The sequence below is a fragment of the Pelophylax lessonae genome (genome assembly GCF_965119305.1).
Source record: "Pelophylax lessonae genome assembly, chromosome: 5".
Taxonomy (NCBI): Eukaryota; Metazoa; Chordata; class Amphibia; order Anura; family Ranidae; genus Pelophylax; species Pelophylax lessonae.
Genome location: NC_138772.1, coordinates 119,168,845 through 119,196,493, shown reverse-complemented (window position 1 = coordinate 119,196,493; position 27,649 = coordinate 119,168,845). Strand labels below are relative to the sequence as shown.

The 27,649-nt window shown below is 41.3% G+C and overlaps 1 protein-coding gene across 1 annotated transcript in view; it reads left to right on the top strand.

Moving 5' to 3' along the window:
- Window positions 1-27,649, top strand: part of VILL (villin like) — a 142,301-nt gene that overhangs the window by 93,505 nt on the left and 21,147 nt on the right. Inside the window, exons 6-14 of the mRNA XM_082258399.1 lie at window positions 2,955-3,065; window positions 5,390-5,589; window positions 15,512-15,590; window positions 16,592-16,690; window positions 19,979-20,132; window positions 20,947-21,047; window positions 21,148-21,285; window positions 22,206-22,364; window positions 24,546-24,725. Of these exons, the coding sequence (XP_082114525.1) occupies window positions 2,955-3,065; window positions 5,390-5,589; window positions 15,512-15,590; window positions 16,592-16,690; window positions 19,979-20,132; window positions 20,947-21,047; window positions 21,148-21,285; window positions 22,206-22,364; window positions 24,546-24,725 (1,221 nt within the window). The remainder of the gene's footprint in view (window positions 1-2,954; window positions 3,066-5,389; window positions 5,590-15,511; window positions 15,591-16,591; window positions 16,691-19,978; window positions 20,133-20,946; window positions 21,048-21,147; window positions 21,286-22,205; window positions 22,365-24,545; window positions 24,726-27,649) is intronic.

Here is a 27,649-nt window from a genome sequence, read left to right as displayed (position 1 = left end):
TGCATTGGCACGTAGCATTGGAGTCCACAACAATACTGCACCAAGGTAGGTGAGGTGGGTGGCTACATCAGCCCAACAGTAAGGCCATGTAGGGCTAGTGTAGCTACCCTCAAAAAGGAAGTGCAAGTGCCAGGTCTAATAAATAAAAAATATTTTGGCATATACTGTAGGAGCAACCAAGAATAATCACATATACAGATTTGTGCAATAAAAAAATCATGGAATGTTTTTTTATTATTATTTTGGTTTAGGTACACTTTAAGTCCAAAACCTATAAAGTTTTTCTAATAGTGATACCTGTGTTAGTATTTGCCCAAGGGAGCATTTCCCTTCCTTTGGAGAGATTTACTCTTACACATCCTGTTGTATCTGAAGGCCAGAAAGAGAAGGGAAGCCCCTCCAATGAGATTCAGATGGCAAAAAAAAAAAAACTGAGAAGGGTTTTAACCATTCACCAATGTATCCAAAGTAAAAAAGAAAGGTTTTGAATAAAAAAAAAAAAAAATAAACCTAAAACACAAGATAGCCTTTAAATAAAATATTGTTAGCGTTGATAGATTTAATGCCTTAATATGCCTGAAAGATTTTTGATGTTCTGGAAAAGTTGCAATTGTGGGGAGAGATAAGTTTCCTCTCTCATTTCCTGTCCATTAAAACTTGCCTGTGATGGCCATCAAAATTTATACCATATGAAACGACACATGAAAAGCGAAAGCAATGTGATCTTAAGTGTTTTTTTTTTTTTTTTTTTAAGTAGAATTAAAGGCAAATTTTTTTGGATAGAGTAAGTGAGGGTTATTAGCCATGTTCATTTTTTTTTTTTTTTTTTGCCCTCTATGTCCTATTGGGGAGATTTTCTTTCACTTCTGTCTCATAGCCAAAATAGGAAGTGAGAGGAAATCTCTCCATGTCAAAGTATCCCTGGTTGTCACCAGGGTCATCAGAATTAGTGTCCCCTTTCGAAGATTTCCCCTCTATTTCTGTACTGACGACAACCCAAAATTTGGGATTTCCCTTCACTTTCAGTGTGACAGTAAACATGACATATAGAGAGGGTGAATCTCCCTAGGCACAGACAGCAATAAAAGCCCCCACAAGTGCTCGAATACTCTATTCAAAAGTAAAAAAAAAAAATAATTTGCTTTTATTTATACTTTTAGTTATTAGTTTGTAAAACAATTGAAATGTAAACTAAGTACTTGGCATCAATCCAATGCCCATCCGCCTCTATACTTAAAATGGCTTTTTTTTTTAATGCCTTTTTTATTTTCCTTTAGAGTATGGAGTCTTCCGGCTCCAGCCCCCTAGGCGATGACATAACTAGGCGATTCCCATAGGCTCCTGAGATACTGGCATCATCTATCCCAGGAGTCCATGGGAATCACCTAATACTGAAATCTCGTAAGATTTCTGGACCGGAAATGACCCGAACGGGAGGAGAAAAAGGTTTTCTTCCATTTTTGCATATATTTTAATAGCTTAACATAAACGTTTCCAATGCCCAGGTGCACCTAATAACAGATCCTTTTTAAAGCTAATCTATTAGTTTTCTTTGGTTGTGGGGCCACACTGCTTTCCCCGACTTCCATTACTTTCCAGGATTTTGTTTAAATGACAGGTTGCTTTAGCAAAGGGGTGGGAACTTCAGCCAACGCCGTCAATGCTATAGCAACGTGTCAAGATGAAAGAGTACCGCGCAGTGGCATTACTGTCCTGGAGCTAGATCGGGAGGTGCATGCTGAGTAGCCAGATGCACCTATTCCCAGGAAATAAATACTAAAGTCTATATAGGGAAAACTACTGCGCTTACTAAATGTAAAGAACAGGCACAACAACACAACATTGTTGGAAGCAGTTTGAAAACAAAGGTAAAACAATGCCATCCTAAAATCATGAAATATAATTAGATTAATCAAACATATAAAATGCCATATATAAACACTGAAGAATTAATAAGTGTAATATCACTTAAAGTGCATAGTGCAAATCTGTGACAAATCACAGAAATGGTTCAGTGTATACTTCCTTGAAAGTGCAAGATCCACAAATTAAAAATGATATAAATACTGTCCAAATCAGGAATGAAATTGGTATCCACAGTGCATTATCACCTAAAGTGCATAGTGCAACACTTTGCAAAAATAACAAAAATGGTTCTGTGTATATTTCATTAAAAGTGAAAAGTCCAAACATTAAGAAAATGTATAAATAATGTCCAAATCAGGAATGAAATTTGTGTCCACAAGAAATATTCCGTGTTCCAAAGTGAAAGGAAATCACCACTAGTGCGTCAATCACCAAGGAGAGAAGTCGGGAGCGCTTACCAGAAGTTGTGGACTCTACTGCCAGTAGCAAAGAGTCTTACAGGCGGTAGGCTTAAAGCCTTAGTATGACCCTTGGTTGTCTGCACCTCTTCTGATCTCTCAAGTGCTCAAAATATAAACCATTTCCCACATAGCGTAATACTGTCAAAAATTTACAATTTTATTAAAAGTAGAAAACTTTACAATTACCATGTAAATATAAGGCACCCACATTCTGATCACAAAAGGCCTTCAATGGGCGCAATATCATAGAATAGGCTCAATCCAAACTGACATACGTTTCGTCCAACTGGATTTCATATGGGGTATGAAGTCCAGTTAGACGAAACGTACGTCGGGTTGGATTGAGCCTATTCTGCCCACAGCAGAGATGGTCCCTGCCTACTTCCGAGATTGTTAGTTTTTAAACATTCAAACAGAAACTAAAAGGACAACATTCATATCATTATCTAAATATTACATTCGAAGTGGACCCAATTACGGCCGAATATTAAAATATATATATATATATATATATATATATATATATATATATATATATATATGGGGACTGGATACCTGCTTAAATTCAATGTTCAACTGTTTGGAATGGCTTATTGTAGAATGCTGAATTGTTTTTCTCTTTCCTAGGTTGATATGTCATGGAACAGTTTTAACAAAGGGGATGCATTCCTGCTTGACCTGGGAAAAGTTATCATCCAATGGAATGGGCCAGACAGTAACAAGACCGAGAGGATACGGGTCAGTAAAAACACTATGGATTCAAATTAATTTGGAAATTATGACATTTTAGCAAGGTCTATTTTTTAACCAATAATAATAAATATACCAGTACTTTTCATTTTGTTAAAATATATGTAAACCCCAAATAAATGTCATTTAATTTTCAAAAGCTCTGTGTATCAGAACAACTTCCTTTTTTTCTTTTTTTTCTTTTTTTCTTTTTTTTTTTTTTTTTAAACAAAATGCTTTGAAGCCACTTCTTGTCTTTATGTACAAACTTTAGTGATGGCTGCAGGACATTTTTTCAGGGCATGTTTTCTGATGGTGACAACAGTGGACCATGCCTGCATTGCATTGTTAAAATGGCCACTTGTAGCCCCTATTGGAAGCCCGTGTGACACGGTGACAATGTAGGGGCACAATTGGGAGACAATAAATGTTGTCCCTCGTTGATAGAAAGGGCCAGAGCTACAACCTTCTCGGCAGGATAACCAGGCATTTACTTAAAGAACAGTGCAAACCAGTGTTAATTTTGGCAGGAAATTTCAATTTAGTTTTAGTCTTAGTCTTAGGACTAAAATGGCATTTTAGTTTTAGTCCCATTTTAGTCTTCTGCAAGTGTTTTAGTTGTAGTCGTATTTAGTCGACTAAAACTCCAGTACATTTTAGTCGACTAAAACTCATTTTAGTCATCTATAATCGAATGGGTGTAGTTCAATTGTAATTTGTAATGCATTATTTAAGCATTTCTCTACAATTTCCAAACTCATTAAATACTACTGCTGGTCCTGGTGTGAAAAATGTAATATGTTATTATTTATGGTATTAAGCTTTGAGCATGCACCAGTGTTAATTTTGGCAGCAAATTTCGATTTAGTTTGTTATAGTCTTTTGACTAAAATGCCATTTTAGTTTTAGTCGTATTTTAGTCTTAAGACTAAAATGCCATTTTAGTTTTAGTCGTATTTTAGTCATCTGAATTGTTTTAGTTTTAGTCGTATTTTAGTCGACTAAAATTGTGTTAATTTAGTCGACTAAAACATTTTAGTCGACGAAATTAACACTGGTGCAAACCCGTTATTGGGTTTTACATATACTTTTAGTGAATTAACATACACTAAATTACCAAAAGTATTGGGACGCCTGCCTTTACACGCGCATGAACTTTAATGGCATCCCAGTCTAAGTCCGTAGGGTTCAATATTGAGTTGGCCCACCCATTGCAACTATAACAGCATCATCTCTTCTGCGAAGGCTGTCCACAAGGTTTAGGAGTGTGTCTATGGGAATGTTTGAATGTTTCTGCCCTTAAAAGCTTCAGATCACACCAAAACCGGTATTATCTGATGCTTTTTTCAAACCACTAATGGTTTGTTCACAACTGGCAAACCAGAAATGATGGCAAACCAGAAATGATGACATGCTTATCACTTCCCTTGGTCAGCTTTATGGTCAGCCGATGGAACTGCCAGTTGCATACTCGGGTCTCCCGGTGTGATGTCAGAGCCATGGAAGGCGGCGGAATAGTGCGCTGCTTGTAAAAGCTATCTAGCGGCTAATTAGCTGCTAGGATTGCATTTACAAGAAAGTCAACTGCCAGCTGCAGGCATCATCCCAGTATAGACACTCAAAGTCGTAAAGTGGTTAACATTTTAGGAAGCACCTAATTTCTAGAAAATATAGGGCATGAACTGCACCTTACACCCCTAATTATTTCTAGCATAATTTGGAAAATGAACCTTGCTTTGTGATTGACTGTAAATTGTACAGACCAGACCATTCCGATAAATGCTACTACTACTAAAATCATAATCACTAATATTGGTAACATTGCAGCTTCTCCTTCTACAACTACAATTCCTTGTTCTACTATGGGGTTGATTTAGGCCCCTTTCACATGATTTTGATGCAATTTTGTGCCGCGATTTTGCCACGATTTTGGCTGGACTTAAAGCAATGCCTATGGTTTGACTTTGACTTTGATGTATTTTGAGGTTCAAAGACAAAGTAGTGCAGGGACTACTTTGAAGTCGTTGCAACTTGAAGTCACACAGATATGAACGGTACTCATTGGAAATCATGGAGTACGACTTGTCATGCGACTTTGCAGTCCCAAATCGCAGGACAAGTCACACAAGTGTGAAAGGGGCCTTACTAAAACTGGAGAGTAAAAAATCTGGTGCACCTGTGCATGGAAACCAATCCACTTTCTAAATTCAGCTTCTTTAATTAGCTTGTTTGTTTTTTTTTTTATTACTGTTATAATATTGTGTTCTACATGATTTGTGGATTTTGCTAAATCGAATATACACATTGTAATAATATTAGTTTTATTTTTCCAGGCCTGCTCCTTGGCACAGAGTATTAGAGATGATGAGAGGGGAGGAAGAGCACAGATTGGGATTATAGACAGTGAGCATGATTCCCCTGACCTGATGCAGATTATGACGGCTGTTTTGGGATCCAGACAAGGTGAACTGAAAGACGCCATTCCAGATGAAAAGCCAGATGAGCAACAGAAATCAAACGTCAGACTCTACCAGTAAGTCACACTTACTGGCCATATATACCAATATGATCCTAACAAATAGAAGAAGCAGAAATCAGAGGGTTATGGAATCCCAAAAATAGTTCTTCTAAACCCTTAAATCCGCTTTTAGTTCAACATGCTATAAATCTACTTTAGTGGCATCTGTGACCTAAATAAAGTAAATGAATGCTAACTTTGTGTAACATTTTTCAGAAAGATTACATTGCAGGACAGGGAAATATATTGAATAGGGAAATATATTGAATATTAAATTTAGACTCCAAAACGCACAACTATTGTCGTGAATATAGTAATACAACGTTGCGTAAATATGATCTCATGTATTTCTCTTGCTATCTGTAAATTGCAACAAACATAAAGTCAAATAACAGGATTAAACACTTATCATAATTGCTAAAAATTACACACAGCCAGAAGCAAATAAAATGAATGGGTGAGCACACAATAGTCTGAAGGAAGCTCAGTACATTCAGACCCATTTGTTGCGGGGACGTTACAGTTGGTGTTGAAAACCTGGTCAGTACCCTCTTTTTAGGTGGACATAACCTTATTTTTGGGTGTGTGGTGTTTTTGGTGGGGTTTTGGGAGACCCAGGCATCATGCTTTTGGGATTCCTTTATGCTCGGACCTAATTGTCCATTCACTCATTCTAAGGCGGATATGATATCCTATTCCTGGTGTTGCTTGAGTTAATAGACCCTTTGCCTTATAGCTTGGGAGTTTTTTTTTATATTCTCCCGGCTAGGCAGCATCTTTTGGGAACCTGAAGCACCTGATGCATATTTTATGGTCTCCCCTTAGCTGGGACACATCCAACAATGTTCTTCTGTCTCCCCATGTTTATGACATTGGTGAAACACATGCGGCAATGAAGCCCTGAAGAAGCCGAATTCCCTTACTACGAAACATGTTGGCTTACTTTTATATCTGCTTAACTATTTCTTTTTTATGTCATTATATGTATCAATGCTACGGGGATCCTTTTACCTTTGTGACACTGCTTTGGATTAGGTCATGTATATGTCTTTGTATGTTCAATAAAAATATATTTTTGTACTTTAAAATCAATATATTTGTATTGGTTTTATATACCTTTTGGGAGTTACCGTCTAAAGGCTCATTTTTCGAGGGGATATGGGGGGAAAGGGAAAAAATATTTCCCTTTCTTTCTTCTCTTCCCCTCCTTCTCTTCATTGTTTACATATTTAGGGCTGGGTTTCTCCCAAAAATGTTTTGACTCATATTTCTATACCACAACTTTATACCATTTAGCCTTATTGTTTACTGCATTGCTGTGTGTACATATACGAATAGATTACTTTTTGCATTAATTAGGTCTTTCTACTGTACCTATGAAATTATCGAAATCCCTCTAATTACAGCCAATTTTGTCTTTTCCATTACTCTGACTGACCCCCCCCCCCCCCTCCAGCTGGTTCCTAAAATTGCCCCCCTTAAATTATTGGCCTTACAGCTTCACTTGTTTGACTATAGTGTTGTACACCTATGCCTACACACACTTCACCCAATTCATACAAGCTCTGTGGATTGAGTCAGAACTTTACCTGACTTTATCCACTGAACCACTAACAAAGAAAAATAAATAAATAAATATATCTACTGCGCAAACGTTTTAGGCAGATGTGAAAAAATGCTGTAATGTAAGAGAGCTTTCCAAAATGTTCATAGATTATTTTTTATCAATTAACAAAATGCAAAGTAAATGAACAGAAGAGAAATCCAAATCAAAATAATATTTGGTGTGACCACCCTTTGCCTTAAAACCAGCATCAATTCTTCTAGGTACACTTGTACATAGTTTTTGAAGGAACTCGGCAGGTAGGTTGTTCCAGAACTGACAACATATCTTCTGTAGATTTAGGCTGCCTCAAATCCTTCTATATCTTTAAGTAATCCCAGACAGACTGGATGATGTTGAGATCAGGGCTGTGTGGGAGCCAAACCACCACTTCCAGGATTCCTTGTTCTTCAATACACTAAAGTTAGTTCCTAGTTCCTATACGCCTAATGGGATTTTTTTTTACCAAAAATATGTAGCAGAATACATATTGGCCTATATTTATGAAGAAATTCGATTTTTTAAAATAAATGTCTTGGATAGGTTTATAGCAGAAAGTAAGAAATACTGTTTTTTTGTTTTTTTTGTTTTTGTTTTTTTAATTGTCGGGCTTTTTTTGCTATAGCGCAAAAAATAAAAAACCCAGTGGTTTTCAAATACCACCAAAATAAAGCTCTATTTATGGGGGAAAAGTTACGTAAATGTAATTTTATGTACAGTTTTTCACAATTGTCAGTTAAAATAACGCAGTGTCATATAGCAAAAAATGGCCTGGTTATGAAGGGGATCTTTTCCAGAGGTCAAGTGACTATAACTCCTGTCAGATTTTTCTTTTTTTTCCCCCGTTTGTGTCCCATTGCAGAAATTTCCCTTCACTTCCTGTCCCATAGACAAACAGGAAATGAGAGGAAATCCCTGCAAATTAAGGGAGTTCCTTGAACACCCCCATGTCACCGAAATTAGTGTTGCCATTGGAAGATTTCCCCTCTTTTACTTTTCTGGGGACAACCCAAAATTTGGGATTTCAATAATAATGGTAAACAGCACAAATAGAGAGGGTGAATCTTCCTAACAGGGGCACAAACACCCATAAAAACTGACAGGTGTCCTAATCTCTCTCCACACTATCCAAAACAAAAAAAAAAACGGAAAATTGTTTCATACTTACCGTAATTTTCCTTTCCTGGTGCCTATCCATGGCAGCATACTTGTGATAGAGCTCCGCCTCTACTCCTCCCTCAGGACTAGTGAGTAGCATAAAAGAAAGGCCCAGCCCCCTGTCCCATCATTCTCTGTCATATAGAATACCAGGGGTGGGAGCATATGCTGCCATGGATAGGCACCAGGAAAGGAAAATTACGGTAAGTATGAAGCAATTTTCCGTTTTCCTGGTGCCTCCATGGCAGCATACTAGTGATAAATAACTAGCAAGACAAATGGGTGGGTAATGCTAAATATGCAAATCTTTAATTGGTAAAAGACATGGCCGACTGAATAGTCCTTCTGCCGAACTCTACAGTTGTAAGCGACCCTGGGTTGATACGATAATGTTTGAAGAATGTATGACTTGAAGACCATGAGGCGGCCCTGCAAACCGTCTCTAAGGAAACGTTGGCCCTTGCCGCCCAGGAAGCCGAGACTGCCCTAGTAGAATGAGCTCTTACTTGTGAAGGTGGAGATAGCCCCTTGACTTTATAGGTTTTCTGGATGAGCTTGATGATCCATGATGATAGAGTCCTCTTGGTGGACTCTTTGCCCCTGTTTTTCCCAAAGGGGATGACAAACAGACTGTCAGACTGTCTGAATGAGCTTGTGATTTCCAGATAGGCTCGAAGAACTCTAGAGATGTCTAGGTCGTGCATCTGCGTTTTGGAAAACTGGAAGGGCCCAAGATTCTAGGAGATGAGAAGAGGAGGAGACCTTGGGGATGAACCCCTGCCTAGGGCGAAGTTCAACCCTGTCCGGAAAAAAGGTGATGTGATCCTCACTTATTCCTAGGGCATATAGCTCGGAGACTCGTCTGCTGGAGGTGATGGCCAAGAGGAAGGCAGTTTGTAATGACAAGTTCCAAAGAGAGGCCTGTTCCACTGGAGAAAATGGGGGGTTACAAAGAACTTCCAGGACCAGGGAAAGATCCCACTGTGGAAAAGAGCGTCTAACGGGAGGACGAATTTTCAACACTCCTCTTAAAAAGGTAACCACTAGAGGATCTTCGGCCCATCTCTTGTTGGTCGCAGCCGAGATTGCCGCTACCTGTACTTTGAGGGAGCTTAGTCCCAATCCTAAATCCAGTCCTGTCTGTAAGAAGGCTAAGACTTGAGAGGTAGAGGGGAGGACGGGGTTGAAGTCCTGCCCCGCGGCAAACGCTAGGAATTTGTTCCACACTTTTGAATAGACCGCGTTGGTAGAGGGCTTCCTGGCCTTCAAAAGTGTCGCGATGACTTCAGGAGTACATCCTAAGGCCTGAAACCTTTGCCTTTCAGTTTCCAAACCCGCAGATCTAATCTCTGCGGGTTCAGATGATATAGTCCCTGCTGGGACAGTAGGTTGGGAAAATGTGGAACCCTCATGGGGGGTTCCACACTGAGATGGATGGCTAGAGGGAACCATGGTCTCTTCGGCCAAAAAGGGAGTATTGCCAGGACTTGTACTGATTCTGTGAGAAGTCTCCGGAGAAACTTCAGAATCAGTGGGCGGGGAGGAAAGGCATAGGCCGTCGAGAAATTCCATGGGCATGTCAGGGCATCGACTGCTTCCGACTGAGGGCAGGGGAGGCGAGAGTAGAATCTGGGGAGTTTCGAGTTGTCCGGAGTGGCAAACATGTCCACTTGAGGAGGGTACCAGAAGTTGGTGATTTGGAGAAAAACTTGTGGATGTAGAGACCACTCGTTGTTGTCTGCAAACCTCCTGGATAAAGCGTCTGCCACTGTGTTCAGCCGGCCTGGAATGTAAACGGCCCTGAGATCTCGTAGGTTCCTTTCTGCCCACAGCATGATGGGTTCGACCTCTCGGAGGAGGGTCCTGCTGCGAGTACCTCCTTGTCTCAGCAGGTATGCCACTGCTGTCTTGTTGTCTAATCTCAGGAGGACTCTGTGGCCTTGGAGGAGGGGTGCCAAGGAAATCAGAGCTAGAAATGCCGCTCTTAGTTCCAGTACATTGGATACCACTCCTTTGGTTGAGTGGTACCATCTTCCCTGAAGCTTGACCTCCCCGCAATGGGCGCCCCATCCGTGCCCACTCGCATCGGACGTAAGGATGGTCCAGTTGAATGAGCCTAGGTGACGGGGGTTGGCAAGATTTTCCTTCTTCGTCCACCAAAACAAGCTTCTGCGCATTAAGGCGGTCCCTCGGATCTTCTGGGAGAGGTGTTGTTTCCTCCATTGTGACAGAAAACTTGTTTGGAAGAACCTCAGGTGCCAGTGGGACCATGGCACCATGGGAATACAAGAGGACATTGTGCCGATTAGACTCAGACACTGAGAGGCCGTCAGATGAGTACTCCGAATTACAGTGAACATCCTCCGTATGATAATATCCATCTTCTGGCTGGGTAAGGACACTGTCCCCACTTGGGTATTGAACATGGCTCCCAGGTAAACCATCTGTTGCGTCGGAGACAAGTTGCTTTTTTGAAAATTTATGAGCCAGCCGAACTCCTGCAAAGTCTGAAGGAGAATTTCCCTGTGGGATCTGAGTTGATCTGGATTGCTTGCCAATAGGAGAATGTCGTCTAGATAGAGGTACACTCTCAACCCCCTCTCCCTGAGGGGGGCTAGGACAGTTATCAAGGTCTTGGTGAACACTCGCGGAGACGTGCAGAGCCCGAATGGAAGGGCCTTGAACTGAAGGTGTATCTCGCCTACAGCGAACCTCAGAAATCTCTGATAAGTTGGGAAGATTGGGATGTGCAGGTAAGCATCTTGTAGATCGAGAGATATCAACCAATCTCCTGGCTGAATGACCTGGATGATAGTTTGCAGGGATTCCATTTTGAAGCTCTCGAGTTCTATATATCGGTTGAGCCTCTTGAGGTCTATCACCGGCCTCCAACCTCCCGTCCTTTTTGGCACTAAGAAGAGTGGAGAATAGAAACCGGTGTAACGCTCCGCCAATGGAACCGGTATGGCTGCACCTTGAAGCTGAAGATCTGTCAGGAATTGGGATAATGCCAATGCTTTTGATGGCGAGGCTGGTATTCTTGACTCCTGAAACGATGCATGAGGAGGAGGATGAGCAAACACCCACCGGTGACCCTGATGGATTGTTGACAGAACCCAGGGGTCCTGACAACGCGAAGCCCAAATTGGAAAAAAGCCTGTAGCCTGGCTCCGACTGGGAGGGATTGCGATCTTCTGGCGTCAAAAAGGCTTCGTTGCCTCCTGGGGAGCGGTGAAAGCCTTGGTTTTGCGTGTGTTCAAAAAAGAGGCCTGGGTGCCTCTCCAGGGTCTTCTGTTATCCCTGTTCTGTCTGGTTTGCCTATAATCCCTGGAATTTGAGGGCCGGAATCTAGACGAATAGACTCTTGTTCTCTTGCCTTTCCTGTCTTGTGGCAGGAGACCAGACTTGCCTCCAGTTACCCTGGAAATTGCCTTGTCCATTTTTTCTCCGAAGAGGGTTTTGCCGTCGAACGGAATCTTGCACCAACTCTGTTTGGACGCAAGGTCAGCTGTCCATGGTTTTAGCCAGAGGGCCCTTTTGGCCATTACTGTGTGGAGCATTGATTGTGCGGAACAACGTATGGTATCAATGGCGGCCTCTCCGATGAAATCGGCCGATATTTTCAGTTCCTCCAATGCCTTGACAATGTCTTCTCTAGGGACATTTTGGCGTAGCGCTGTCTCGACATTTTCCGTCCAAGCCCTGATGGCATTGGAGACAGATGTAAGGGCAATAGCCGGTTTACAGGCTGCGCCCGAGGCCAGGTAGCTCCTTTTTAGGTCCAGATCTATTTTGCGATCTAGCGGATCTTTGAAAGAAGCTGCATCTTTCATAGGTAGTGTCACGTTTTTGGCGAGCCGTATGACTGCAGCATCCACCACCGGCATGGAATTTAATGATTGCGCTTCAGCCTCGGCTAGAGGGTAGAGTTTATTAAGACGGCCCAATGAAAACTTTTTATCCGTCTTCTTCCATTCCTCTTCGATAATTTCTCTTATCTGGCCCATAAGAGGAAAGAATACTTGTTTCCTCTTAAGGAAGGGAAAATACGTTTTTGACTTAGGAGTGGGTTCTTCAGGATCCTCCCAGGCAATTTCTGTTTTTACTGCCTGAATAAAAGGTGGGATTAAGGCATAGTTAAAGCCTGACGGGTCCGACCCCTCTGTGGATTCTTCCGAAAGGTGACCAGAAGATGCCTCCCCAAGTAATGGAGCCGCAGCGCGTGAAGGGTTTAGCCCAGAGGGGCCTGGAGCGCTATCATCCCTGTCCGGAACTTGAGCTGCAGAGGGAGCCGCCTGTGCGGGTACTAGAGTTGTTAAATCCGAAAGGGAATCCTTCATTGTCTGCTTTAGCAGATCCACCACTTGTTGGTTTTCCAACTCCCGGTTGGCTGCGTAGTCCCGAAAACAGTCCTGGCAGACTAGTTTTCTAGGTAAGGGTACCGCGCCACAAGCCCAACACTTCTTCCTTGATGAATGTGATGGCGGAGAAGGAGAGTGACGGTATCTTGACCTAGATCTTTCTGAGGATCTATAGTGGGAAGATCTTGATCTGCGATCTGGACTGTCATGGTCGCGGTGCCTCGAAGACTTCCCGGATCTTTTGGAGTGTGTTGGGCTGGAACAAAGGACACTATTTAGTCCATACAAGCACTCTTTTCCTTCTTTCTTCAATACTTACAGAAAGGTGGTCCCATACCTATTGTGAGGATCTTGGTTACGTGATGAGTGGCTCATCGTAGGGCGTTGCAGAAGGACCGGCTGTGAGAGGAAAACGCAAGAAGGAAAACAGAAAAAGGGAGAAGAAAAGAAGGAACAAAAAAAAAAAAAGTTTTATTGAAGACAAATAAAAACGGAATAAATGGGAATGATGACGGAGGAAAAAAAAAAGTATTACAAAGTGCTACCTACCAAGGGCTTTAACAAGTCGGTAGGAGCAGGGAAAGATGCTGTCTTTCAGGTGGACAGCAGGTGGAATGGCCCTTTAATAGGCAGAGCAGCCTAAGAGAGCACCAAACCCCTCCCCTTAGCTTCTGTGGGAACTCAGGGCAAAATTACACCTGGTTCCCACATCCAAGATGGCCGCCCGAGCCTCAACCACACTGCGCATGCGCCCGCGCATGCGCAGAACGTTCCTCGTGTAGGGCCCTACTCCCCGCCCTACGAGGCGGTCCGCAGAGACGCCGAGGCTCTGTGGAGTAAGGGGCGGCCTCGATTTGCATGGCGCTGCAGGGGGAATCCCAGGACTGGGAGCCATTTACACAGGATCGGATGTCTTCACAGAAAACTTAAAGGGACAGGCTGAAAAGGTAAGACAAAGGCAAGAAGGGAAAAGAAAAAGAGGGAAAGAGAAGGGAAAGACAACAAGGAAAACGAACACAAACAAACAAACAAACAAACAAGAACTGGAAAACCTAAAGGGGAATCCAAGCTGAAAAGAGGGGGGGAGGAAGAAAAAAAAAAAAAAAAGACGGTCCTTGTGCAAAATCCTGCAAAGCCAAACATTTAAAGATTTTTTAAAGAGACAGTGGCAGTATGCGTTCCTATGAGGAAACACTGCAAATTGTACCCCAAAGATCCACAGAAGGGGTTCCCGGCCTTATTAGTGCTTTGAGCGACCCAAGAACCGGGACTCCGCACAGGAGAGGCTGAACCCGGCGGAAAGCTGCCTGGAGGCAGAGGTATGGACATTCTGCTTATTCTTCACCAGTCAGGAAGGTATGAGGAAAAAAAGGAGAATGATGGGACAGGGGGCTGGGCCTTTCTTTTATGCTACTCACTAGTCCTGAGGGAGGAGTAGAGGCGGAGCTCTATCACTAGTATGCTGCCATGGAGGCACCAGGAAAAGTTTTTGCCTTTAGTTATATCTTAAGTCGCTTAGCCTTGTTTCCACATCATAGGTATGTCTTTTTGGCAGTAATTCTCCCATTAGGACCACTTCTGGCCAGACTTCTCCGGACAGTACATGGGTGTACCTGGGTCCCACTGGTTTCTGTCATTTCTGTGCTGATGTCACTGCTGGATATCATCTGATGTTGAAGGGAATTAAGCATGATGTGCCTTTCATCTGCTGCATTATTTTTCCTTAGCCAACCACTATGTCTACAGTCTTCAATGTTGCCAGCTTATTTGTGCTTCTTCAAAAGAGCGTGAACAGCACATCTTGAAACCCTGGTCTGCTTTGAAATCTTTGCCTGGGAGAGACCTTGTGTCTTGTATCTTGGTGCTGTGCTCAGTCTTGCCATGATGTATGACCTGTGACATGAAACTGTCTTCCACAACCTTCCCTTAGGGTCCTTTCACGCGGGGCGGACTGTTTTTGATCCGCTCCGGCACTTTTTTTTTTTTACGGACATGGATGACACTTGTCATTCGGTCCGTATGTCAGTTTATCATCCCATCCGTTTGTGGATGATAAACGGAGATAATGCATGTCAATGGGAATGCGGATGTCAGCGGATGACACCACTGACATCCGTTTTTGCGTCCATTCCGTTTTTTAAACAGAAGAAAAACAGGGTTCTCTTCCATTCCAAAAAACGGAATTGATAGGAAAGGACGCAAATCGGATGTCAGCGGATGGTCATCCGCTGACATCCGCAATCCCATTGACATGCATTATGTAAATTTTTCATCCGCAAAAAAATGGGACCGCCCATGTGAAAGGACCCAAAGTAGCAGAGTTTGGCTGTTCCTCACCCAGTTTTAAGCCTCCTACACAGCTGTTTCTGTTTCAGTTAATTTGTGTGTGTCAACTGATGTATAAAATAGACGATAATTAGCACCTGCTTTATATAATTGGTTAATCATAAACCTGACTCTATTCCTACAAAATCCCTGAAGTGTACAAAGTGTGGAAGTGTAAGAACTGATGCTGATTTGAAGATAAAGGGCAGTCAAGCCAAATATTGATATGATTTAGCTTTTTCTTCTGGTCACTCACTTTGCATTTTGTAAATTGATAAAAATAAACAATTTAAATTTTGAAAGCATTCTTACTTTACAGAATTTTATTCACACCTGCCTAAAACGTTTGCACAGTAAGATAGATAGATAGATAGATAGATAGATAGATAGATAGATAGATAGATAGATAGATAGATAGATAGATAGATAGATAGATAGATAGATAGATAGTATTGTAGCAGTCTTTCAATCTAATTTTTTTTTTTTACAGTGTTTTTGAAAAAGACGGGGATTTGGTAGTACAAGAAATTGCAACAAAACCTCTTACCCAGGATTTGCTGCAGCACCAGGTAAGTGGGTTACATAGAAGCAAAACATAGAAGCTTTGTGCTAATGTTTTAGTCTCTTGCAACATGCTACCGAACACTCATAAGTCTTTTGTAACATGTTGTCAATCAGTCTCTTGTGCAGAGATGTATAGTAACTAAGTAGAACTACTTCACTACTGTGCTTGAGTACCGAAAGGCGGTATCTGTACTTTCCTAGAGTAGAATTTTTTTCTCCTACTTCCACTTTTACTTCACTACATTTTTTTCAATGACTTCAATACTTCTACTCCGATATTTTTTTTTGTGCTGCATAGTTACTAGTTACAATTATAAAAATTACCACTGCCAGAACAGTAGATGGCAGGTTTCATGAAGCTCAAAACATGTGTATTATCAGCGCATACGAAAATAAATGCTACTGTATGTATAAATAAAAGCTGCATTTGAAATAATAAAAAACAATACGATGTTCAAAGTTTTGACTTCTTTCTTTAATAACTACATAACACAGTACTTGTACTTTTACTTTCAGTACTTGAGTAGCAACATTTTTAAAAAACTACTTGCAATACTTAAGTACAAAAAATATTGAATACTTTAGTACTTCTACTCAAGTCACTTTTTGATCGAGCACTTCCACTTCTACTCAAGTCACTTTTTGATCGAGCACTTACACTTCTACTCAAGTCACTTTTTGATCGAGCACTTGTACTTTTACTCAAGTATGGGTTTCGAGTACTTTATACAACTCTGCTCTTGTGACATGACGATGGTTGCTATCAGGCTCTGGTAACATTCGTGTGGTCTCTAACAATTCCTGGTTACATATCAATGGTAATCATTGTCTCTTGTAGCATGGAAGATGTCTCTAGATGTTTCTTGTAACATGGCAGAGGTGACTCTATCCCCTGTACCAATATACAATTGCGAAAATATTTTGAGGAAATGATTAAATTGTACCATAACCATAAGTATACCCATTATGGCACCATCATTTGACCTATGTATACTCAATTCTACAGGACTGCCACATCCTGGATCAAGGAGGAATAAAGATTTTTGTCTGGAGAGGTAAAGATTCCAGTGCTGAAGAGAAGAAGGCAGCTTTTAGCCGAGCAGTAGTAAGTCACTCAATCCAGCAATGAGCTCCACTCTGTATACAGTATAGATATCTATATTTAATTAAAATATTAAAGATAATATACAGCCACAGAAGAGGGTCTTTGCTGTATGATATTCAATGGGTGATCTCATTTAAAGTCACTGTGATGGGGTGAAGTGTGTTTGAAGCTTGTTCTATCAGGCAGTTGGACAAACAGGCCCCAAAGATTGCAGGGAGTCATAATGGTTGGAGTGTTACTTGTGCCCATACACATTTTGCAAAGGTTTTTAGTTATGAACCTTATGACTGAGCACCTTCCAGTATGTCAAACTCCTACTTGATACTTGCTGGTGATTACTGTTTAATCTACAATAGTCCCCCCCCCCCCCCATTATTGCCATGGGATTGTAATAATGGCAGCCAGGCAAAACCAGATTTTCGTGGTGGACTGCCAGGTGGATTGAATTCTGCTTCCCAGGCAGGACCAGTGTAATTACTTTGCAACAGTGAGGAAGTGTCAGGTCTTCTTTGTTGTGGATCTTTGTCCCTGAACGCAAAGGGCCCTTGGCACTGGTACCACCCTATTCAGCCGCGGTCTGCCATAGACTTTCATGGGCTGCCTTCAGCGGGACTGGACACTGCACCTGACCCTCCAGGGTTTTCTAAAATGCAGTGAGGGACACACTGCAGATTGACAGCCCCGAGTACAAGGGCTAGAAATTGTAATTACTGTTTGATATACCCTTAGAATCTTACTGTTATTTTTTGAACAATAAATACGAGCAATATATTGACACTTGCCTGTGAATTAATCTTTGTGTGCCTGACTTCAAAGTCCGCTGAATAGGTTGGCTTGAAATAGTGGGGAAGATCTACTACAAATGGAGCAATCCGACTCTGGTGCAGCTGTGCATGGTAGCCAGCCAATCACCTTCTAACATCAGATTGTTCAATTAAGCTTTGATAATAAGACCTGAAAGCTGATTGGTTTCTATTCAAAGCTTCACCAGTTTTATGAAATCGCCCCCAATATGTTGAAAATTTTTAACTTGCCATTTTATACTAATCTGTCACAGGAATTAAATCTGATGCAATGTGCCTCGCTGAATTTAAAGTGTGTTTTTTCTGGGATTGTAAAATAGTTAGTTTGTTTTTTAGGTAATCTCAGCGCTGTAGTCCTAAAATAAAAGAAGTAATGGGAATATTCAGCCCAATAGCATCCACCCATACCTGAAATATAACCCTTGGTGAATTAGCCCAAAGTCTGCCAAGAAGCCAAGGTGCACCTGTTATTAGAAAAATATGTGGATTATCGCCCCCAACCTTCTAAAAAAAATGCTAGTCCCCTGGATGTCATGGTGATGCTTGGTTTCTTTGTTTTTCAATGACTGGGAGCAAGTAAAAGCATAAACAATTGTGAATTGTTATAGGTTTTTTTTTCCACAAGTATTTTTCGTTGAAAAGTATTTTTACCATTTTTAACAATTCTGAAGGCAGTACAATAACATACCATGGTACAGAAGGTAACTGTTAACATAATGGCACCTACTCTGCTGATTAAAGTATCAAACCAAGAGGTAACATTAGGCAGTCATGCGGGAACTTTGTAAGAACAAAAGTAAGATATCCGTTCTATGGAGTTTGTCTGATCTGGATCGGGAGAGGGCACGACACAGCAAGGTTCCTTACCACCACATAAAGCTCTTTGGGTGAGACCCCACTGAAGGGTAATTACAGTATAAGGATGTCAAAGTCTGCTGGGGTATATCTGGGATCCATGTAAATAGGGGCGTATGGCATCTAGAAAGGGGATAGGTATTGGGATATGGTATGTGAGACAGCGGAAGGGATGGTTGGGATATCTAAAGAATTGAGTGGTTATAATGGGAACCCGGGGTATGTGGTTGTGGTAAATAAGAGTGTGGTGGAAGCTGTCAGGGAGGGGGTAGTAGAGTATGGGAGAGGCTCTGGGGAAGACGGTGGAGGCCACAGTATCCCACACACATTTGTTCAAGCATTTGTAGTTTGGTGATGATATAATGTACCACTGATTGCTGGGCAACAGTTGATCAAGTGCTGGGTACAACGTGTATTTATATTATGGCAGGGTTTATGTCCAGGAGAGGTGATTAATTACTTGAAAAGTAAGCACAATGGAAAAGAATATTTCACTTATAGAAAAACAGAGGATATACAAAATGTGTGCATTTTATTACTTTTATTACAAAATGTGTGCATTTTATTACTGGGTCCAGATTTCTATCACAGGAGCCTGCAGACATATAACATTTGGTTCCCAAACTAAAACCCCTCTGCCAGGATCACTACATTTACACAGTGCTGTATTTTGGCCTAGGCCAACAAGGCCCCACTTTGCTGGGGGGCAGCAAAAAAGCCACCCCCTCCCACCTGAGACTCTATTGGCCACTGGTTGCTAGGACCGCCTCTCTCATCCCCTTCTCTTTCACCCCCCTCTCTGTCTCTCACCCCTCTTCTCTCTCTCCCTCCCTCTCTCTCTTTCACCCCTCTCTCTTTATCATCCTCCTCTCTCTCTCATCCCCCCTCTCTCGCTCTCCTCCCCCCTCACCCCCCTCTCTGTCTCATCCCCCCTCTCTCTCCCCCCCTCTCTCTCTCTCACCCCCTCATTCCCCCACTCTCTCTCATCCCCCCTCTCTCTCTCATTCCCCCCTCTCTCTCATCCCCCTCTCTCTTTCATCCCCCCTCCCTCCCTCATTCCCCCCTCTCTCTCTCTCTCTCTCTCTCACCCCCCCTCTCTCTCATCCCCCCTCCCTCCCTCACCCACCCTCTCTCTCTCATACCCCCCCTCACCCACCCCTTTACATGGGGGGGGGAGCCCAATTTTAGTCTTGCCTAGGGCAGCACAAAACCAAAATACACCACTGCATTTACATAGAACATTTTCTTGTTTTACTGATTCCAACCTGGCTTAGAATATTGTAACAATGTGTAACTAATCTCATATGAGGTGGCTGTAGTTCTATTGATAACAGAAAAAGGAAAATGGCTTATAACTTTACAGGAAAAGGATTCCCCTACCACCTAAAAACACAGGCCTACTGTAGCTATTAATAAATTTGGATCTGATCAACCCAATTTCTCTAAATTGAGAAATGAAGTAGTATGATTACTTGTCACCCTCTACAAATTTCTTAAAGCGTATCAAACTCAAACATGACTGGCATGTAAAAAAGCTGGATTTTGATAAGTCATTGGGCTACTGCCATCATAGCAATATTTTAATTCACTACATTTTGATATTTATGATGTTTACTATTATTACTTGTAGGGCTTCATCCAAGCCAAGGGATATCCTGCTACTACCAATGTGGAGGTTGTGAATGATGGAGCCGAGTCTGCCATGTTCAAACAATTATTTCAGAACTGGAGGGATTTTGGGGAGACACAAGGACTTGGAAAGACATACAACGTGGGGAAGATTGGTATGATTTTTTACAAGTTAAAATTCAGAAAAAGCTTAAAATCTTCATACACAATATGGGGAGATAAAGCTGGTGAACACAGAATCTGGTGCAGCTGTACATAGTAACCAACCAGCTTCCAGGTTTTATTATCAAAGCTAATTGAACAGCTGAAGTTAAGCTGATTGGTTACTATGCACAGCTAAACCAGATTCGGTGTGTACCATTTAGGCCCCTTTTACGCGGGCGCCTCCACTTAACAGAATCTGCTTGCCCATCAGGGGATCGTACCGCTGATGCCCGTTGAGCCCCCCACTCTCCTCTATGGGGAAATCTGGTGAAAACGGACCACCTGTCTGTTTTCATCTGATCCAATCCGCCAGATGGATGGAAAATAGGACCACCATTCATCTGGATTTTGCGGACAGGATCGGATAGCAGCGGATGTCAGCGGACATAGGGGAGATTGGAGGGTCTGATCTGCCTGATTAACTGACAGGCAGACCGGATCGGAAAGCCTGCGTGAAAGGGGCCTTATGGAAAATCTCCCTAATAAAATATATAGGGGGAAATTTATTAAAACTGGTGCACACAGAATCTGGAGCAGCTGTGCATAGTAACCATTCAGCTTAACCTCAGCTTGTTCAATTAAGCTTGGACAATAAAACCTGAAAGCTGATTGGTTACTATGCATAGCTTCTGAAGATTCCATGTGCATCGGTTTTAGTAAATCTCCCCTATATATTTTTTTAAATATATAACGTGGAATGGAGATGACGGCTACGCATACCATAACATGTTTTCTGTTGTATTCTAATGGCAAGTTTGTTTTCAGCCAAGGTGGATCAAGTTAAATTTGACATTAACCAGTTGTACGCCAGACCAGAGTTGGCAGCAGAACAGAGGATGGTGGATGATGCTTCTGGGAATGTGCAGGTAAGTCAGCAATTCATGGGGGAGCATCATTAGTAGTGAACTAATAGAAAAGAACTTATGTGAATTTAAAGCTTAGAAAATATAAAACTTTCCTTCACAGGTCTGGAGAGTGGAAAACCTGGAGCTTAAGGAAGTTGATCCAAAAACATATGGAAGATTCTATGGAGGGGATTGTTACTTAGTGCTGTATACCTACATTAAATCTGGGAAGCCAAATTACTTGCTATACATGTGGCTGGTAAGTGGAATATTCCCTTTAAAAGAAGACTGCAAATAAAATAGCCATAAGTAAGGAATAATCAATTTGTTTGCCCTTACTTTACAAAATGTAGTGCTTCTGGGCTACCTAAATACATCTATTTTTAAAATAATGTATCTTTCATTAAAATGTATTATATAAGGATGAAAGCATCCTGTAAACCTGCAGCAACCAGCAGGTATCTTTGCCTGACATCTCTAAACCATTGAAAAGTCATAATTGCTAGAAAATATTTCCCTCGACTTTGCCTTGTTTTGTAAATCTGATTCAAAGCTGCACTCCAAGCAGATATATAAGACAACAATTAATGCATCTTTGCACTCATCACTACATCCTTATATTTCTTTTTTTTTTTTTTTTTTTAATGGAAGATGTGGAAGTACCTAACTTTTACTTGGTATCTGTCTTGCAGTCCCTGTACAGCAGACCTCAGACTTGGGGAGGGAAAAGCACAATAAGTAACCAATCCGCTGTGTTGTAGTACAAGGAGCATGCTGATAGGAAGAGAGAGCAGAGTGATAGACGAAGTGATGAACTGATTAGTCTGCTAATTCTCTTTTCACTGCCCACTTACAGGCTGGGGGGTGGAAAGGAGACCTGTAAGTGTTACTGGAAAGCAGCAGAGAAAAATCAGGTCCTCTTCCTTATCAAACAGGGCTGTGATGTGTGGCAGAGCTGTATAAATCTTAGGACTGGATAGACAAAAATGCAAACTCATTGGTCGATACAACAACTCACGAATATGTATTTATATGTTTTCTATACAGAAGAATGTTGTTTGGCAGATCTGTACATTGAGGTCCCCTTTTCTTGATGCATGGAACTATGAGTGCAATGTGTTTTTTGTTTTTCTCCTTACACGATGTCAGTGTAATGTATTAATATTTATCCCTGGACAGGGCCGCCATGCTACTCAAGATGAGATCACAGCATGTGCTTTTCATGCAGTAGAACTGGACCGCAAGTACCAAGACCAGCCAGTTCAAATACGTGTGACAATGGGGAAGGAGCCAAAACACTTCCAAGCTATCTTCAAAGGAAAGATGATCATATACGAGGTTAGATTTATATTTTCAAACTATCGGAATAATAAATCTGGAATGCTAAAACAGATTTTGACATGTATTCATAATACTGTATATAGCTCATATAAAATAGTCTGATGTTCCCATAGCAAGCAATCCAACTGTCACGTTTATGAGGCCTCTAGCAGTCTGGTGTTTGCTCTGTCTGTGTAACTCAGGTTGGCACTGGAAGAATATAAAGATGCTGCACTGGATCACATAACAGGTTTAACTGAACACAGTAAGAAGTGTGCTGGTTTACACATTGATTTAGCAGTGTGCTGGTTTACACATTGATTTAGCAGTGTACTGATTTACACATTGATTTAGCAGTGTGCTGGTTTACACATTGATTTAGGAGTGTGCTGATTTACACATTGATTTAGCAGTGTGCTGGTTTACACATTGATTAAGCAGTGTGCTGATTTACACATTGATTTAGCAGTGTGCTGGTTTACACATTGATTTAGCAGTGTGCTGATTTACACATTGATTTAGCAGTGTGCTGGTTTACACATTGATTTAGCAGTGTGCTGGTTTACACATTGATTTAGCAGTGTGCTGGTTTACACATTTATTTAGCAGTGTGCTGGTTTACACATTTATTTAGCAGTGTGCTGGTTTACACATTGATTTAGCAGTGTGCTGGTTTACACATTGATTTAGCAGTGTGCTGATTTACACATTGATTTAGCAGTGTGCTGATTTACACATTGATTTAGCACTGTGCTGATTTACACATTGATTTAGCAGTGTGCTGGTTTACACATTGATTTAGCAGTGTGCTGATTTACACATTGATTTAGCAGTGTGCTGATTTACACATTGATTTAGCAGTGTGCTGATTTACACATTGATTTAGCAGTGTGCTGGTTTACACATTGATTTAGCAGTGTGCTGATTTACACATTGATTTAGCAGTGTGCTGGTTTACACATTGATTTAGCAGTGTGCTGATTTACACATTGATTTAGCACTGGGCACAAGACAAAAGAACCTGAAGCCAGGCACTTAATACTGTATGACACAATCAATGCTGGCTTTAAAGTACATTATTAGAGATATCAATTCAGTTTTCAAATACCACTGAAAATTGTATTTTTAGGCACATTAGAAATATACATTGATCAGCCATAACTTTATGACCACCCCCCAATATTGAATAGGTCGCCCTTTTGTTGACAAAACAGCCTTGACTCGCCAAGGCATGGATGCCACTAGACCTCTGATGGAACGCTGTGGTATCCGGCATCATTACATCAGTAGCAGATCCTTTAAATCCTGTAAATTTCAAGGTGTGGCCTCCATGGATTTGACTTGTTTTTCAAGCACAGTCCACCTTTGCTAGATTGGATTGAAATCTGGAGAGTTTGGAGGTCACGTCAAAACCTCAAACCCATTGTATTGTTTCTCAAACCATTCTTGAACCATTTTTTTGCAGTGCGGCTGAAAGAGGCCACTGCCATTAGGGAAAAAAACTATTTCCATGAAGGAGTGTACTTGATCAGCAACAGTGTTTAGGTAGGTGGCACATGTCAAGTAACATCCACATGAATGGCAGGACCCATGGTTTCCCAGCAGAACATTGCCCAAGCCCCAAGCCATCACACTGCCTCCACTGGGTTGCCTTCTTCCCATACTGCATTCTGGTGCCATCTATTCCCCAAGCACACACACCCAGCCATCCACATTTAAAAGAAAATGGGATTCATCAGACCAGGCCACCTCCTTCAATTGCTCCTTGGTCTAGTTCTGATGCGCATGTGCCCAGTGTAGGCACTTTTGGCTGTGAACATGGGTCAGCATGGCCACCCTGACTGGTCTGAAGCTATGCAGCCCCATACACAACAAACTGTGATGTCCATTTTTTTTTTTTTTTTTTTGCTTTCAACACAACTTCAGAGACAACATGTTTACTTCCTGCCTAATATATCCCACCCACTTTCAGATATCATTGTAATGAGATAATCCAGAAGTTTTAATTTAACCTGTCAGTGGTCATCAAGTTATGGCTTACTGGCGTAAATGAAACATTTTATTGCCACATTATAATTTAACATTTTCTTTTCCTTCAATTTTTTTCTTCCTCCTTTTTCCTTCTAGTGCAGTGCAAATCTTGGAGCTGTGTAGGCATTTATGTGTATTGTCTAAATAATATGTTCATATTTTGTGCAGGGAGGAACAAGTCGAACTGACAAAGTACAACCAGAGCCTCCTATCAGACTGTTCCAGGTTAGAGGAACTGATGAATACAACACAAAGGCCACAGAGGTCCCAGCCAGAGCAGCATCTCTTAATTCCAATGACGTCTTTGTGCTGAAGACTGATTCTGTGTGTTACCTGTGGTGTGGAAAGGTATGTGCATTATTTAAATATGTAAAACTGCAGGCTGACAAGAAATGTTCACACTATGCATTTGAAGCTGAATGAACTCCAGGCTGGCATCTAAATACACAGCTGACATACAGATATAGGATCAGTTTGGCCTGCCAGAAGATTGTGTTTCTGTGTGGCCAGCATAGGCCTGGGCACACCCTACCGTGTGTGATGCAGATTCCCTGTTTAAACCCCTGATATTTCACCAAAGCCCCCTAACAGGGCTCCTAAAAAAATTGGTAAAGAACTATAAAAAAATAAAATTCTAAAAAATAATAAAAATATTGTAAAAAATTAAAAAAATACAAACTACACCATCCGCTGCCCTACTGACACCGTCAGTATAAATACACATGCGCGCACACACACATATGTGTTTGAGCTTTGAGGTGCACACCCTAATGCAATAGGCTTTGCACACCTATGGTGGCAAGTGTGACCTGACACACAGCATGCCAAGATCCTCCGACTCAGCTGCAGCAGCACAGCTTGAAATAAAACCTATGTGAAAAAAAAACCCAACCTGCAGCAGAAAACTGATTAGGCCATTCCTTCTTCCTTCTATCAGCATGTTTAAAGTGTCTTGACGTCGAAGTAACGCAAATATGTGGCCTTCAGCTTCAAAGTGTTGTACTGGGGTGATGCCTGCAATCTGTTTTTTAGACAAGATGGTTGGCTTTCTTTTCATAACAACTGATGCGGCTGTTATTACAAGCAGCGGGAGGGAATGTTTCCCGCCACCTTCCGCTGCTCGTCCAGGCTCTCCTGTCCTACTGGAAGTACCGATCGACCAGCCGACACGTCCGCCGCCTGCCCAGAGACCCAAACGAATCCGCATTGATTGGGTCTCGGATCTAGTAACCTGGAAGCAATGTCATGACATTACTTCCGCTTTACTGAAGACTTTAAGGGATTGTAAAGGCAAATTTTTTTTTATCTTAATGCATTCTATGCATTAGGAAAAAAACCTTTTGTGTGCAGCAGCCCCCCTAATCCTTACCTGAGCCCATCTTTATCCAGCGATGTTGCCGGAGTGTCTCAGCTGCCCGGGACTCTCCTCCTCATTGGCTGAGACAGCAGCGTGGCGCGATTGGCTCCCGCTGTCAATCAGGAGAGAGGGGGGGCAGGTTGCGGCTCCATGTCTGGACACAGGGAGCTGTGACTTGGCTTGGGTACCCCCATAGTAAGCTGCTTGCTGTGGAGGCACTCAACAGGAGGGAGGGGCCAGGAGCACTGAAGAGTGACCCAAGAATAGGAGGATCCGGGCCACTCTGTGCAAAACCAACTGAACATAGCAGATAAGTATAACATGTTTGTTATTTTTTTTTTTAAAAACAAGACTTTTACAATCACTTTAAAGGCGCCAGATTAAGAAAAAATGACAGTATTCAAAACTGCCAAACTTGGTGTTTTGAATGCTTTTAAGTGCAAAGGAGGGATTTTGGTTCTCATAGACCCCAGATCGCTCCATAAATAGTACCTGTCACTGCCTATTACTGTCACAAGGGATGTAAAGGGACAATGTAAAAATAAGAAAAAAAATGTGAAGCATCTATCCCTTTGTGCTCTTGTGCAGAAGCAAACTCATACGTACGTCATGCCTTCAAATGTAAACAGTCTTCAAACCACACACGTGAGGTGTCGTTGCGATTGTTAGAGTGAGCACAATAATTCTAGTACAAGAGCTCCTCTGTAACTCTAAACAGGTAACCTGTAGAAAATTTTAAAGCGAAAGCGCCGTCTATGGAGAAAAGTATTTATAGTTTGTCGCCATCCCACGAGTGTTTGCAATTTTAGAGCATGACATGTTAGGTATCTATTTACTCGGCGTCACATCATCCTTCACAATTATACAAAAAAATTGGGCTAACTTTTTTACTGGTTTTTTTTTTTTTTTTTTTTAATTCATGAAAGTGTTTTTCTTCCCAAAAAATTGCATTTGAAAGACCGCTGCTCAAATACAGTGTAACATAAGATATTAATGTGTATAGGAAAAAAAAAAAGTGCACTGATCCGTGATAAAGCTGCTACCAGAAAAAAAGAATATGAATGTGTGAAATATTATGGTGCGCTAAATCCAACTAAACAAATTCAAATAAATGAATCAAGTGCAAAAACAATGATAATCATAAAGTCCAACAATCCAAAGAAAAAATTCTTTCAATCAGCAATATGATGATATATGAACAATATTAACATAAAATATTGCAATGATCGCCATTTTATTTTCTAGGGTCTCTGCCAAAACATATATATAAAATGTTTGTGGGTTCTAAGTAATTTTCGAGCAAAAAATACTGATTTTTAACTTCTAAATAGCAAGTGTCAGAAAAAGCCTTAGGCATGAAGGGGTTAAAAACAGCACATGTTTATGCTGCAGAAATGAATTGATAACTACTGGTGCCCGTCACTCTCTGTGTTGCTGTACAGGAAGTTACAAACGTATGGGTTTAAGACAAATTCAGGTACTTACACTAGTTAAATATAAAATACATTTAATGATGTTTAATAAATACATAACTGCAATAACTGATGTATTTATTTAGAGTTTTCCTGAAATCCCACATTATTGCAGTGGTTATGTATGATCTGTACCTTGCTGTTGCCATGCAATCACTAAATCTGGCTGCTGAATAAAAGATATCCTGTAAGATCAGATGAGAAATGCATAATCTGTACACATAAATGCTGCACATTTCATTACAGTTGCTGTGTAGTTCATGAGTGGTGCTTGTGAATTTATATTTGATGCAGATACACATCTATGTTACCAAAAGTATTGGGACGCCTGCCTTTACACACACATGAACTTTAATGGCATTCCAGTCTTAGTCTGTAGGGTTCAATATTGAGTTGGCCCACCCTTTGCAGCTATAACAGCTTCAACTCTTCTGGGAAGGATG